Genomic DNA, 13498 nt, shown 5'->3' with positions numbered 1-13498 from the left:
TTAAAACCACAGAAGTCAACTTGTACAACTCAATAATAAAAAGACAAATAATCTAATTTAAGAAGTAGACAAAGGATCTGAATAGACATTTCTGCAAAGAAGATATGCAAATGGCCAATTAGCACATGAAAAGATATTCAGCATTATTAGCTATCAGAGAGATACAAATCAAAACCACAGTGAGATACCACTTCACACTCACTAGGATGTGGGTAGACAATAAATATTGGCAAGGGTATAGAAAAATGGGAACATTCAGACACTGCTGGTGGTAATGTATAATGATGCAGCTGCTTTTGGAAAATAGTCTGGCAGTTCCTCAGACAGTTAAACATAGCGTTACCATGTCTCAGTCCATTTGTGTTGCTATAAAGGAGTACTTGAGACTGGGTGATTTATGAAGAAAAGTAGGCTTATGGTTTTGCAGTCTGTATAAGAAGCATGGTGTCAGCATCTGCTGGTGAGGGCCTTCAGCAGCTCCTACTCATGTGAGAAGGCGTAGGAGAGCCAGTCTGTAGAGATCATATGGTGAGAGACGGGGAAGTGCTAGACTCTTTCTAACAACCAACTCTTTAGGGAACTAATGGAGAGAGAACTCACTCACCCCCGGGAGGGAATTAATCTATTCATGAGAGATTCCTCGCCATGACTCAAACGCCTCCCACTGTGTCTCACCTCCAACACCAGGGATCAGATTTCAACATGTGGTTTGGAGGGTCAAACATTCAAACTATAGCATACCATATGATCCAGCAGTTTCACTCCTAGGTGTGTACAGAGAAAGGAAAACATGTTCTCACAAAAACTTGTACGTGAATGTTCATAGCAGCGTTAGTCATGATAGCCCAAAATGGGAAATAGCCCAAGTATTCATCAACTGATAAATAGGTAAATAAGTATTGGAATCTGGGAGGTTGAGGATGCAGTGAGCCTTGATTGTGCCACTGCAGTGCAGCCTGGGCAACAGAGTGAGAGTCTGCCTCAAAAACAAATGGCCAAGTGTGGTGGCTCACGCCTGTAATCCCACCACTTTGGGAGGCCAAGGCAGGAAGCTTGCTTGAGCTCAGGAGTTCCAGACCAGCCTGGGCAACATGGCGAAACCCGTCAATACAAAAATTAGCCAAACATGGTGGCACACACCTGTAGTCCCAGCTACTCAGGAGGCTGAGGTGGGAGGATCAGTTGAACCTAGGAGGCAGAGGTTTCAGTGAGCTGAGATTGTGCCACTGCACTCCAGCCTGAGTAACAGAGTAAGACCCTGTCTCAAAAAAAAAAAAAAAAGTACTTGATAACATGCTACAGCATGTATGAACCTTGGAAACATTATGCTAAATAAAAGAAGCCAAACACAAAGGGCTTGTGTGAGTCCATTTGTATGAAATCTCCAGAATAGGCAAATCTGTATATAGGACAGAAAGCAGACTAGTGATTGCTGGGCCTGGGAGGTTAGGGGAAAATGAGGAGGGACTGTTAATGCATATGGAGTTTCTTGTTGAAAATGTTCTAAATTTAGATTGTGGTGATGTCGGTACATCCTGTGAATATGCTGAAAACCACTGAACTACACTTTATTTGAGTTGTATAGTGTGTTAATTATATCTCAACAAAGCTGTTATAAAAAATAAAACACAGGGATTCTTGGATTTTCCTCTCTTCATACAAGATTGGGATGGAGGCACAGGAGCTATTGATAACAAAAAGCCAGCACTGGAGGCATGGCATGAGTCTCTTGGGGGCTTCATTAGCCATGGAATAATTCGTCAGGGAGTCCACAAACAACAGTGGCAGAGCTGCAAGGAGGAAGATCATGGGAGTGTTAGGATCCTGGATGAGGTGATGTCAGGCAAGAGGAGCCGGTAAAGTCCTCAGGATTCCCCTAAGGGTTATTCTGCCTTGCTTGACTTCCTCTTAATGCTTATGGGAGATTTCAGAGAGTTGTAAATTATGAAATGAGATTTGATGATTGTAACAGGACAAAATTTTGATTCTTTCGAAATTCTGAAAAAAAATTTGGTTAAGTCCTCTTTTTAAATCTCTTATGTCTTTGTATCAGCCTTCCTTTTAAAAGGAAACACTTTAAAAGTTGTATGTAGTTTGTTGTTGGTGAAAAAAATTTAGTCATTCTTATGCTGAAAATATTTTGATGGCAAGAGGTTATTGAAATCACAGACATTTTTATTGACAGATTAGTATTGTAATGGTATCATTTTTGTTTATTTTGTTTTAGATGCTGTTAGAGAAATTTGTTGAAGAATGCAAGTTCCCTCCAGTGCCAGATGCCATTTGTTGCTATCAGAAGTGCCATGGATATTCTAAGATCCAGATATACATAACTGATCCAGACTTTAAGGTAAATAATGAGTGTACAGTGGGACATTAACTTGCAAAATCATTCCTTAAAATGGGCTCAAAACAATCTCTAATTGGAAGCACCCAAGTTCTCTGGCTAGTTAGCAGTTGTCCACCCCTTTCCCTGGACTTTTTTTTTTTTTTTTTTTTTTTTTTGAGACAGAGTCTCACTCTGTCACCCAGGCTGGAGCGCAGTGGCACAATCTTGGCTCACTGCAACCTCCGCCTCCTGGGTTCAAGCAATTTTCCTGCCCCAGCCTCCCAAGTAGCTGGGATTACAGGCGTGTCCCAGCACACCCAGCTAATTTTTGTATTTTTAGTAGAGACAGAGTTTCATCCTATTGATCAGGATGGTCTCAATCTCTTGACTTCGTAATCTGCCCCCCTCAGCCTCCCAAAGTGCTGGGATTACAGGTATGAACCACCACGCCCAGCCTTCCTGTACTTTTTAGGTCTACATCATCTCACATGGGAACCAGAGCCACTGATGTATAAACACTGTGGGCTGGGGTAGTGACCTGAGAAGGCAGGCTGGCTCATTCCTTTTCCTCTTCCAGCTACCTTAGGAGGATAGGAAACAAAGTGAGATTGTTATCTCTGATTTGTTGCAATTCTGATGTCTCATAAAATTTGAGTCCCGAATCTAAAGGTCATTGTGATCACTGAATTAGCTGCTAAAGACCAAAATTTGAGATAAGTCTGGCACTTAATTAAGTTATACTGGTTTATTCAAGAAGATAGTAGCTGCCCTTGTCCTACTGTTCCAATGTCCCTGGTTAGTAAATCAGATGAAATAATGTTTATAAAATATTTGATATAAAGAATAATGTGACTTTATGCTGTTTAAGTAAACATGTTAGTCAAGCTCTCTCTCTTTGTCTTTATGTGTGTTGTAATGAGTGTGTGTGCAGAGACATTATTAAAACGTTAATTACACATTTTTTTGTAACCCCAGGGTTTTATACGCATCAGCTGTTGCCAGTACTGTAAAATAGAATTTCACATGAATTGCTGGAAGAAGTTAAAAAGTACAACCTTTAATGATAAAATTGACAAGGTAAAGCATAACCAGATTGTCTGAATTTTTCAGTATACTTACTGTATGTCAATTTTTTCCCCCAAGAATTCCTTCCTGAACATTCTGCACATAATTAGAAAGTTTTTTTTTTTTTTTTTTTTTTTTTTGAGACTGAGTCTGGCTCTGTCGCCCAGGCTGGAGTGCAGTGGCCGGATCTCAGCTCACTGCAAGCTCCTCCTCCCGGGTTTACGCCATTCTCCTGCCTCAGCCTCCCGAGTAGCTGGGACCACAGGCGCCCGCCACTTCGCCCGGCTAGTTTTTTTGTATTTTTTAGTAGAGATGGGGTTTCACCGTGTTAGCCAGGATGGTCTCGATCTCCTGACCTCGTGATCCGCCCGTCTCGGCCTCCCAAAGTGCTGGGATTACAGGCTTGAGCCACCGCGCCCGGCCAGAAAGTTTTAAATTATAACTTTAATAATAAAGTGAAAAATCAGGTTTTGTTTTTATTTATACAATCATGAAGGCATTAACCATAGAGGCTTTGTTTTTTTAAAGAGACGGATCTCACTGTGTTGCCCAGGCTAGAGTGCAGTGGTGCAGTCGTAGCTCCCTGCAGCCTCAGACTCCTTGACCCAAGTGATCCTACTTCAGCCTCCCAAAGTGCTGGGATTATAGGCATGAGCTACTGTGCCAGACCCCACTTGAAAGTTTTGATGTGGAATTAGAGGTTTCAAAACCAAAATTTGATGCGGTAATTTGTACTAAGAAATCAACTCAAAACAATTTTTTTAATGTTGGGAAGAAGGATAAACTTCAATTTTAAACTGCCATTTCTCACCAGGGATTTTCTTATTATCAAGATAATGACATTAACTACCATGAAGTAGACATACTTTGAGGGAAGACACAATATTACGATCTTATTTGTATTCATAGAATTTGTTTCTGATCTGTAGAAACTATGGACCTTTTCCTACACTTCTTAGGCTTATGCAGACCACTGTTCTTATTTGGGAAAGAATAAGGCAGTTGTACTAGGCATCTGTTAACGATAGCAATTATTAAAGTTTGGTAGAAATAAATTCTCACATTTTGTACATTTTCACATAATTAATTAACAATAGAATGATGTGAGTAAATAACTGTCACCTTTGAGTCACTTCTGCTATGTCTTTGTCTTACCTAAATTGAGTTTCTCTAGCGATATACCGTCTTTTAGTGGTCTTAACCATTCCCATGGTTTTAAATATGCTCTTTAAATTAGTTAGCTTTCACTAGGATATGCTGAAGTAATATACACCCAAATATCTTGTGGCATACATTCAGAGAAGTTTGTTTTTTGCTTACATGACTAGTCCTACAGTTCTGCAGTTGTTGGCTGGGACTGGGCTGTAGCAGCTTTATTCTGTGTGGCTTTATTCCTTGTTTCTCAATCTAAGTTGAAGAATGACCCTTTTCTGGAACATCTTCCTGTGTCAGAGGAAAAAGTACAATGTCCAGTCTATAAAGTGTTTGTTAAACCTTTTGTCTAGACATGTGTACATCATGTCTGGTCACTTTGCATTGATGAAAGCAAGTCACATGGTCAGACCCACACCTGAAAGTATGTTTTTCCTACATGGAAGCCTTAAAATTCACATGGCAGTGAGTAAGGATTTTCACCACTTCCCTGAAGATGGTTTTAGTCCGTATTTTGACTGTTCCTAGTGGTAAAAGTAGTATACATGTATAGATTTATCCCCCCAGATGTAACATTTTTCTTTTTTTTTTTTTTTTAATCAAATAGGATTTTCTACAAGGAATATGTCTTACCCCTGACTGTGAAGGTGTCATTTCTAAGATTATCATCTTCAGCAGTGGTGGTCAAGTTAAATGTGAAGTAAGTAATAAAGGGGAAACCTTGTTAAATAGATAACCAAAATGTTTACACCTTTTGAAACATGATTTGAATTTGTAGATGTCATGTAATTTGGATATTTTCCAGGAAAGAAGCAATTACTTCGTTTAAGAAAATATAGAAAATACTTGGATGTGAGAATGCTTCATTGTAATGAAAGCATTCGTATATTCTTTTATTTTTTTAATAGGAAAAGGAGGCTTTTTATATCTTAGTTTTACTGTTTTTACTCTTTTTGATAACTTCATTTTCTTAATCCTGGTAAACTTTTGGGCATTAGTGGGTGTGCAGGTTTTTAGGGAGGGGGAAGAGCATCTTGAGGGATTACCTTTAACTTCATGACATGGGAGTGGCAGGAGTGGGTAGTTGTAATAATATTTACACTTCATTAGATCATCTGCTTACTCTTAATTTTTTAAAATCCTTTTCCTCAAGTGTGTCTACGCTCTTGTTCCTCTTCAGTAAATTATTTTGCTAAAGCTTTCTGGGCTTTTGTTTGGGTCAGAACATCATCACTGTTCTCTATCAAACTGAACATTATGTGTGCTTCTGAAATACTTGTCACTTGTGGTTTTGTGTTTTATGTCATGGGAGTATGAGACAAATTTTGGATGTCTTTGTTTTATTTAAAGTTTGAACACAAGGTCATAAAAGAAAAGGTTCCTCCAAGACCTATTCTGAAACAGAAATGTTCTAGGTAAGATTTTTAACAATCAGTGGTTTGATGATGTCTCTTAGAATATAATTCAATTAAATGCAGATTTCTAAATTATGCCTTTTAAAAAATTGGCTGTGTATACATATATCCAAATAAGTGTTTTTTAGAAATGATTTTTATGGAAATTTAAAACTTAAAGAGAACTAGCCTAGAATGACTAAATACTAAAAACTTGATTCAGAATTATTTATCTAGTGGTTGAATTTACAAGTAAAATTAGAACATTTGATGCTGTGAAATTACATGTTTGATGAATACATTTGGCGTTTATATAAAAACTATATAGTTTGCTGTCAGTTGTTGAAACTTTAATTCCAAAAGCATATTTTTCTTTTTATCTCTCTTCAATAAACATTTTGAACCTATGACTGTTTTTTACCCTGAAATATTCAATGTACTGTCTAAATTATTACTTCTCTATAGCTTTTTTTTTAGATCAAATAATTCAGATTCTTTTTTCTTTTCTTTTTGGTCCTGCTTCTTGTTTTTCTTTCTAAGAAGTGATTATTTTTTATCATTTGTGACCAAGAAAAAGCAAAAGAAAAGATGAACAGAATTATTTGTTGGAGAGAATTCATTGTAACCAGATCAACCAAATTATAGTGTTGTGGGTTATTATTGGGATGTGAAAACTATATTTTACTATGGGACCTTTCTTAGAAATGAGAGTTTATATGAATTATTTTGCAGAGTAATTTGTACTATTTCTGTTTATCTTATGAAGTAACTTACATACATGGAAGTGACATCTATACAATCTGTAGACTGCATCCTTAGACATCACCTAATCATTGAGGTTCTTGTTTTCATGAAACAAGTACCCTTATTTTGACAATACTGACAGTTTCTCATATTGAATGGAAGATGTAGGCTGGGCTCTAATTAAAAAGGAAAACTTCTAATGTATTGCTTGGAAGATGGTTTCTATGATAGAGGAAAACAGTTCATCGAGTTATCGCTAATTGTAAATGTTTATCAGCCTAGAGAAACTAAGACTGAAAGAAGACAAAAAATTGAAGAGAAAGATCCAAAAAAAAGAAGCAAAAAAATTAGCACAAGAAAGAATGGAGGAGGACTTAAGAGAAAGTAATCCACCCAAAAAGGAAGAGCAGAAAGGTATGCATAAGCCAAAGCCATGATACGAATATTATACTCTCGTTTAAAAGTATAAGTATAAGCATATTTTGGGCCTTAGGTTCATTGATATTGAATTGAAATGAAGATTTCAGTTAGTAATTTAATACTATCACTGTCTTCTGTTACTCAAAGACAGAATCGGGTTGGTGTAAAGAGCAGTGAAAAACCTTTCAGAGATTGTATTCCCACTGAAAAACCTTTCAGAGATTGTATTTTAACTTTCCTTGCTTGATGTCTAAACATATTTATTGTATGTAAAGTTAAGGTAGTTAATGAAGCTGGGTTAGGATTGTTGAAGGAAGTGGCCATGTTTTAGAGGAACTAAGTTTTAAGCTACATGAATGGTTCAGAATGAAGGGTATAAAATGCTTGCTTTTGATATGTTTATTTTAACGTGCACTTTCATGTCTTTTCAAAAGTATTGTTAAATGTTTATATTTCTAATTAAAGTTTCTTGAGTTGTTTAGTAAAACAATATAATCAATCTGAATCATTTTATATTATGTAATTTTACATTATTTCTAAGTTTATATCATTGTGAATTAGTCCTATTTATCACTTTAACCATCGTTATTTATCCTTAGAAACTGTAGACAATGTTCAGCATTGTCAGTTCCTTGATGACAGAATTCTACAGTGTATAAAGCAGTATGCTGACAAAATCAAATCTGGCATACAGAATACAGCCACGCTTCTCAAAGAATTGCTTTCTTGGAAAGTTTTGAGCACAGAAGACTATACAACCTGTTTTTCTAGCAGAAATTTTCTAAATGAAGCAGTGGACTATGTTATTCGTCACTTGATTCAAGAAAAGAACAGAGTAAAAACAAGAATATTTCTGCATGTTTTGAGTGAGCTTAAAGAAGTGGAGCCCAAATTGGCCGCCTGGATCCAAAAACTTAATAGCTTTGGTATGTCCCTTTATATTCTAGAGCAATATACTTTAGTAGGAAGGGGAAGTGTAGGTCTCTGAGTCATTTTCATTTTCTTGTCATATAATTTATAACTTTAAATGCAGGACTATAAATTTGTATGGTTAAGAATACTTTTCCAGTCCCAGCTACTTGGGAGGCTGAGGCAGGATGATTGCTTAAGCTCAGGAATTTGAGACCAACCTGGCAATGTTGCAAGACCTGTTTCTAAAAGAATTTTTTTAAAAAAGAACTAAATATATGAAGGCCTTTAAAAAACAGAAAAACTATTACACACACACACATACACCACAATTTTTAGGTTATTTTATAGGTAGGTTACAGTATACTTTTTCAAAAGGTGCAATCTAAGGAAAGACCAGTCAGTAAAGAAATCCAGACCTGTATTAGACTAAACTATTTGTAAATGTGTAGATGTGTGAATACTAGGCACAACCATGGTAAATAACACATCCTGGAGGGTGCCCCTGCTCCGGAGCTGTGTTGAGAAGACAAATATATAATTCAGATTATTTGAAGAAAAATTTAGAGGGAAGAGTGGATGAGACTTAATTGCTCAGGGTCACCTAGGGCAAATCTGTATCTAGAGATTAAGAGAAACATATCCTAGGGTTGGACTGAGCTGTGGTAAATCACAGGATTATATGACTCTGTACTGTGTTCTGACTTTAGTAACTTGGCTGGGAGAAGGGAAGAGTGAGCAAGCCCCCTGCCTTCCCCCAAAGCAGGCGCTTTGCCTAAGGCCATGTAGGACTGAAGAAGGCAGCTGCAGATGCAGTTGTTGTGTAACACAAGGTAGGGATGCTTTGGGCACCTACCAGGGCACTATTTATCTTAGTGACTGGATAGCAACTGGCCTAGCACAATAGTTTATTCCGTTGGCAACTATTAGATAAAAGGCTAAAGGAAGCCACAGGAAAAAGGCAGGGCCTTTAGCAGCAGACCACAGAGTGGGCCTGCCAAGCCTCTGCCAGCCGTCCCCAATGTTTAGAAACGTGGGGCTATTAGAATTCTAGGGTTTCAGAGAAGATATTGGTCAGTTTCTGCCAGAAGAGACAGTGTAAGATGGCAGCAAGCTTGGCATAGTTAGACAGCTGAACATGCCTGCCTTGAGCATAGATCGTCATGGATTTGTGATCCCGGAAAGTTATTTTTAAGTGACAAGATTGTCACTAGTGAATATCAAGTAAGCACATTATAAAGTTATTGCTTGCTTTAACATGCTTTAGGAGATACTTAGGACTGGAGAAGTAGGTTTGCCTGTGTTATGCTACACGGTCAAGACTGCCAGCCATTGTTCATTCAGGTAAATGCAGCACTTGAGCCCTCCAGCTTACTGGCAGGAAAGGGTGAACATGTCTTTTGATATAAACCATGTTTATTCTGAAGATTAAAGGTATTTTAATAAGGATATATGTATACTGTTTAAAGTAGCAATTTTTATTTAAAGTTGTGAAATGAGTTCAAGCATGTTAATTAGTAAGGGGGTTACTGCAGTCCTGAGGTAAAATGCACACTTACTTAAATAATAAGTAAAGCAGTTTTCATTTCCTGGAATTTTACTTCTCATAAAACGTCTGTTGGGTGGACTTATATCGTGCACGTATTTAACATAAGAGAGGTCAGTTTTTATGTTCAGCAAAAGATTGAAGAGAGGAAAGGAGGGAGGGAGAGAGAGAAGTAATAGAGCACTAGTGAGATAAATTTAACATTTCAATAGTGAACACTGCCTGCCTGCATTCCCCTCACTGAGCACAAGCTCCGACTTGGATGGGGAATGGGAGTGTGCTGTTTCTTCACTGGGCTCTCCTAAATCTTTTATTGTGTGAGTATTCTACATGGTCCCTGATTCTGGTGTTCAAAGATCCTAATTTTCCTGCAATATGATCTCTGCAAGCTACCTCTTTAATCCGGAAGCGAGCAGTCTAGGGTAATTTTGACTCTGAGCAATCTCTGCTTCATTTATTGACTTCATTTGTTGACTGACGCCCTTGGAAGAAGTGACCATTTTGTATTAGAGGCATGATGGAGAAACTGGACAGAGCTCCTTTTTTCTTTTTGGTAGCTGTTCATCAGGAGTGGGGCTTCACTGTCATTTCAATAGGAGTGTGTATGAGATTGCAGTCACCCTGTTTTCTAATTTGGAGAGTGGAGAATAAAAGTAGGCATACTGACCACCTTGATTTTTTTGTAGAGGAAGGTGAGGACCCACATTTTGGGGAATAAGGAGCAGTTATTTTAGGTGTTGGGGAATGGGTTTACCCATTTCCTCTTTTAGACACATTTGGAAAGATTTTGCATATTGTTGATGTTTTGTTACTATGGAATCCATATAAAGAAACATAAAATCTTGCTAGTTTGTACTAATTGGAATGAAAGTCATTATGAATTCGTGAAAACATTGTTTGGGTTTTTTTTTTTTTAGAGATAGGATCTTGCCCTATCACCCAGGCTAGAGTGCAGTGGTGCCATCATAGCTCACTGTGGCCTTAAAGTCCTGGGCTCAAACAATCCCCCCACCTCAGCCTCCCAAGTAGCTGGGACTATAGGCATTTGTCACCATGCCTGGCTAATTTTTTTTTTTTTTTTTTTTTGTAGAGATAGGGGTCTTGCTATGTTGCCAGGGCTGGTATTGAACTCCTGGCCTCAAGTGATCTTCCAGCCTTGGCCTCCCAAAGTGCTAGGGTTACAGGCCTAAACCACCATACCTGGCCTCATTGTTATATTTTTAAAGAAATTTAATGCCATACTTTCATCTCCTAGGTCTAATAAAGGTAACTATGATAGTAGAAGGCTTTGGCCCACATTATTCAAATCTAGTAGACAAGAATTATTATAATTAGTCTAACAATATTAAATGGTGTTTCTAAAATGCCTAATAGCTTGAACGAATCTGTTCTCAACTATTTAAATGTTTTTGCTGAGAATATAAGCAAACTATAGTCAGCTGCTTTCAGAGATGTGAGACTGAATGTGATTTTACAGTAAATAATTTCCCTCCTCTTCTGATTTGGGTTTTGTTTTTATTACAGGCTTAGATGCCACAGGACCTTTCTTTTCTCGTTATGGAGCATCTCTTAAACAGCTTGATTTTAGTATCATGACTTTCCTCTGGCATGAGAAATATGGTCACAAACTAGACTCTATAGAAGGAAAGCAACTTGATTATTTCTCTGAGCCAACATCACTGAAGGAAGCCCGTTGTTTAATATGGCTGCTAGAAGAACACAGAGACAAGTTCCCAGCGTTGCATAGTGCTTTAGATGAATTCTTTGATATAATGGGTATGTACACTGAATTTAGATTTATATTACATTTAACCTTAAGGGGAAAAAAATCTGTGAAGGACCTAGCTTGTTTAAATACATAACAAAGAAAATAGTGAAAATTATTATGGTACAACCAGTTTATGTGGGGAAGTTAGTGATTAACAGTAGCAATTTTTTTATATCATAAAGCTTTTTTACTTTATCAGTTAAAGAGATACTCAAATGTGGGTATGTTATGCTAACAATACACAATATTCTTCCCGTCTTAGATATTTTCACAGCATCATGGGAAAGATTGCATGTTACATTGACAGAATCTATTAGCAAGTGGTTTGATTTGTAGCATTTTAGAAAACATTGGCCTGCAGAAGTAGGTGATGTTTGCAAAATCTAGAATGGATGCCCCATGTTTTAATGGGAAGAGCCTAGAACTAGGGGTCAGGAAAAGTAGGTTATGGCACAGCTTCTCCCTTAGTTTAGTTCATTAAAAACCTTGTGGGCCCAGTGATGGGTGTTGAGAAGGAATTCAGAAATGCTTACACTTGTCTCTGCCCTTGAGGACCTTGTGTTCTAGAAAAGAGAATAAGAAGCATGCACCAATAACAGTAACATGGTAGTAAGCTCAATACAGGAGGGCCAGAGAAAGTGCCAAGGGCATCAAAGGAAGGACCCAACACTTTCTCCCTGGGAGAGAGGAAAGCTGTGGTGCAGGGGTAGAGTCTCAGATGGGCTCTGAATGTGAAAGTGGAGTTAGAAAGCTGGGTGTCAGGGCTTATTTGGAACTGGGGGGCCTATTTGGGTAACGGCATGGAGTCCAGCTTGAACTAACTAGCTAGCTAGCAGCTAATTCCTTCTCTTCTCTTAGATCTTAATTTCCTCATATTAAAATGAGATGATCTGGAGGCAGTGACTTGTGTGGTCCTGTTTTACTTAAAAATTCTCATATTCCTAGATTCTAAATAATAATTTCTTACCTTTCATACTACATAAACATGTTATGATAATCCCCAAATCCCTCAGAATCAGAAGTCTCCTCTATGTATTGTTAGGAGTTAGACTTTTAAATGTCATGCTGTTTGTTTTAAAGAGTACATTAAAAGGTCCAGCCTTGTACGATGGTGTCACAGATGATAAAGTTCCAATGCAGTATAAGGAAGTGGAAAGCTTACTTTTGACAACGAAAGTTCTTAGAAAAGAGCACACTCAAATACAGATGGCTTTATCTTTTCAGGATACTGCTTCATGACTGAAGGTGACATGCTACTTGATAGCCTGAATTTATTACCATCAGTTTGCTGCTGGTGGTAATAAAATGCTGTCCCAGGACTGAGCTTACAAAATCTGATGCATGTTTGGATCACAAAACAAGACAACTAAAAAGGACACAGTTCCCTCTTAGCGTCCACTAGTCCTTTAACTTGTGTTCTCTACATAAAAAACAGCACTTCCAGCTGCTACTGTTTCTCTGTTTCTAGTCATGAGGTCAGAAGCCACTAACCAAATTATTGGCAATCCCAATGGATTCTCAAGTCCAGTAGCTCTGCCTTCCACCTTCACCCCAAACATTTTCAGTTTTATCTCCTCATTTAAAGGAATGCTTATATTTCTTAAAACTTTTCAAAATCCACTGATCTTGTAGATTAGAGTGTTCGACAGTGTCACTAGTGCTGTGATAACTGAGAGCCCCGACTTTTCCCCTGACCTCTTCATGCATGATTCCCTAGGGTATTTCTGTCAGACAGCCAAAGAACCCCTTGAAGCAGTATGACTGAACCCACCTATCACATCTTCAGAGATCTGTTTTTCCTCAATTTATCTCAGTCAATAACATTGTATATCTAGTTTTTAAACGGGAAACTCTGTAATTAGTGTCAATTCTTTCTTTTCAGTATTAAGAGTATAACTTGTTTGTCATCAATCCAGATGAGCTTTGTCCTTGATCTATCCTTTGCTGTCACCCCACTTCCCAAGGCCAGGACCTTAGTTGTCTTTCCATAGTTAGACTACTATAGTAGCCTCCAAACTGGACTCCATGCCTCTAGACTCTCCCACTCTTCCATCTTCCTCTTATATTGCAGGTAGTGACTCTTCTAGAACATCTCTCTGATTCTTTTAACTCTTCAATTTGGGAAACATTTGTTTAGTTTTACTTACAAATTAAATTCACATCATCTGGGG

At 37.8% G+C, this 13498-nt stretch overlaps 1 protein-coding gene across 1 annotated transcript in view; it reads left to right on the top strand.

The window, feature by feature from the left end:
• Positions 1–13498, top strand: part of TTC3 (tetratricopeptide repeat domain 3) — a 121000-nt gene that overhangs the window by 62767 nt on the left and 44735 nt on the right. The window contains exons 22-28 of the mRNA XM_005595963.5: positions 2228–2350; positions 3305–3406; positions 5154–5246; positions 5897–5961; positions 6962–7098; positions 7704–8030; positions 11084–11335. Coding sequence (XP_005596020.4) covers positions 2228–2350; positions 3305–3406; positions 5154–5246; positions 5897–5961; positions 6962–7098; positions 7704–8030; positions 11084–11335 — 1099 coding nt within the window. The remainder of the gene's footprint in view (positions 1–2227; positions 2351–3304; positions 3407–5153; positions 5247–5896; positions 5962–6961; positions 7099–7703; positions 8031–11083; positions 11336–13498) is intronic.

Source organism: Macaca fascicularis, chromosome 3 (genome assembly GCF_037993035.2).
Source record: "Macaca fascicularis isolate 582-1 chromosome 3, T2T-MFA8v1.1".
NCBI classification, from domain to species: Eukaryota; Metazoa; Chordata; class Mammalia; order Primates; family Cercopithecidae; genus Macaca; species Macaca fascicularis.
This window is presented reverse-complemented; position numbering and strand designations above follow the sequence as displayed.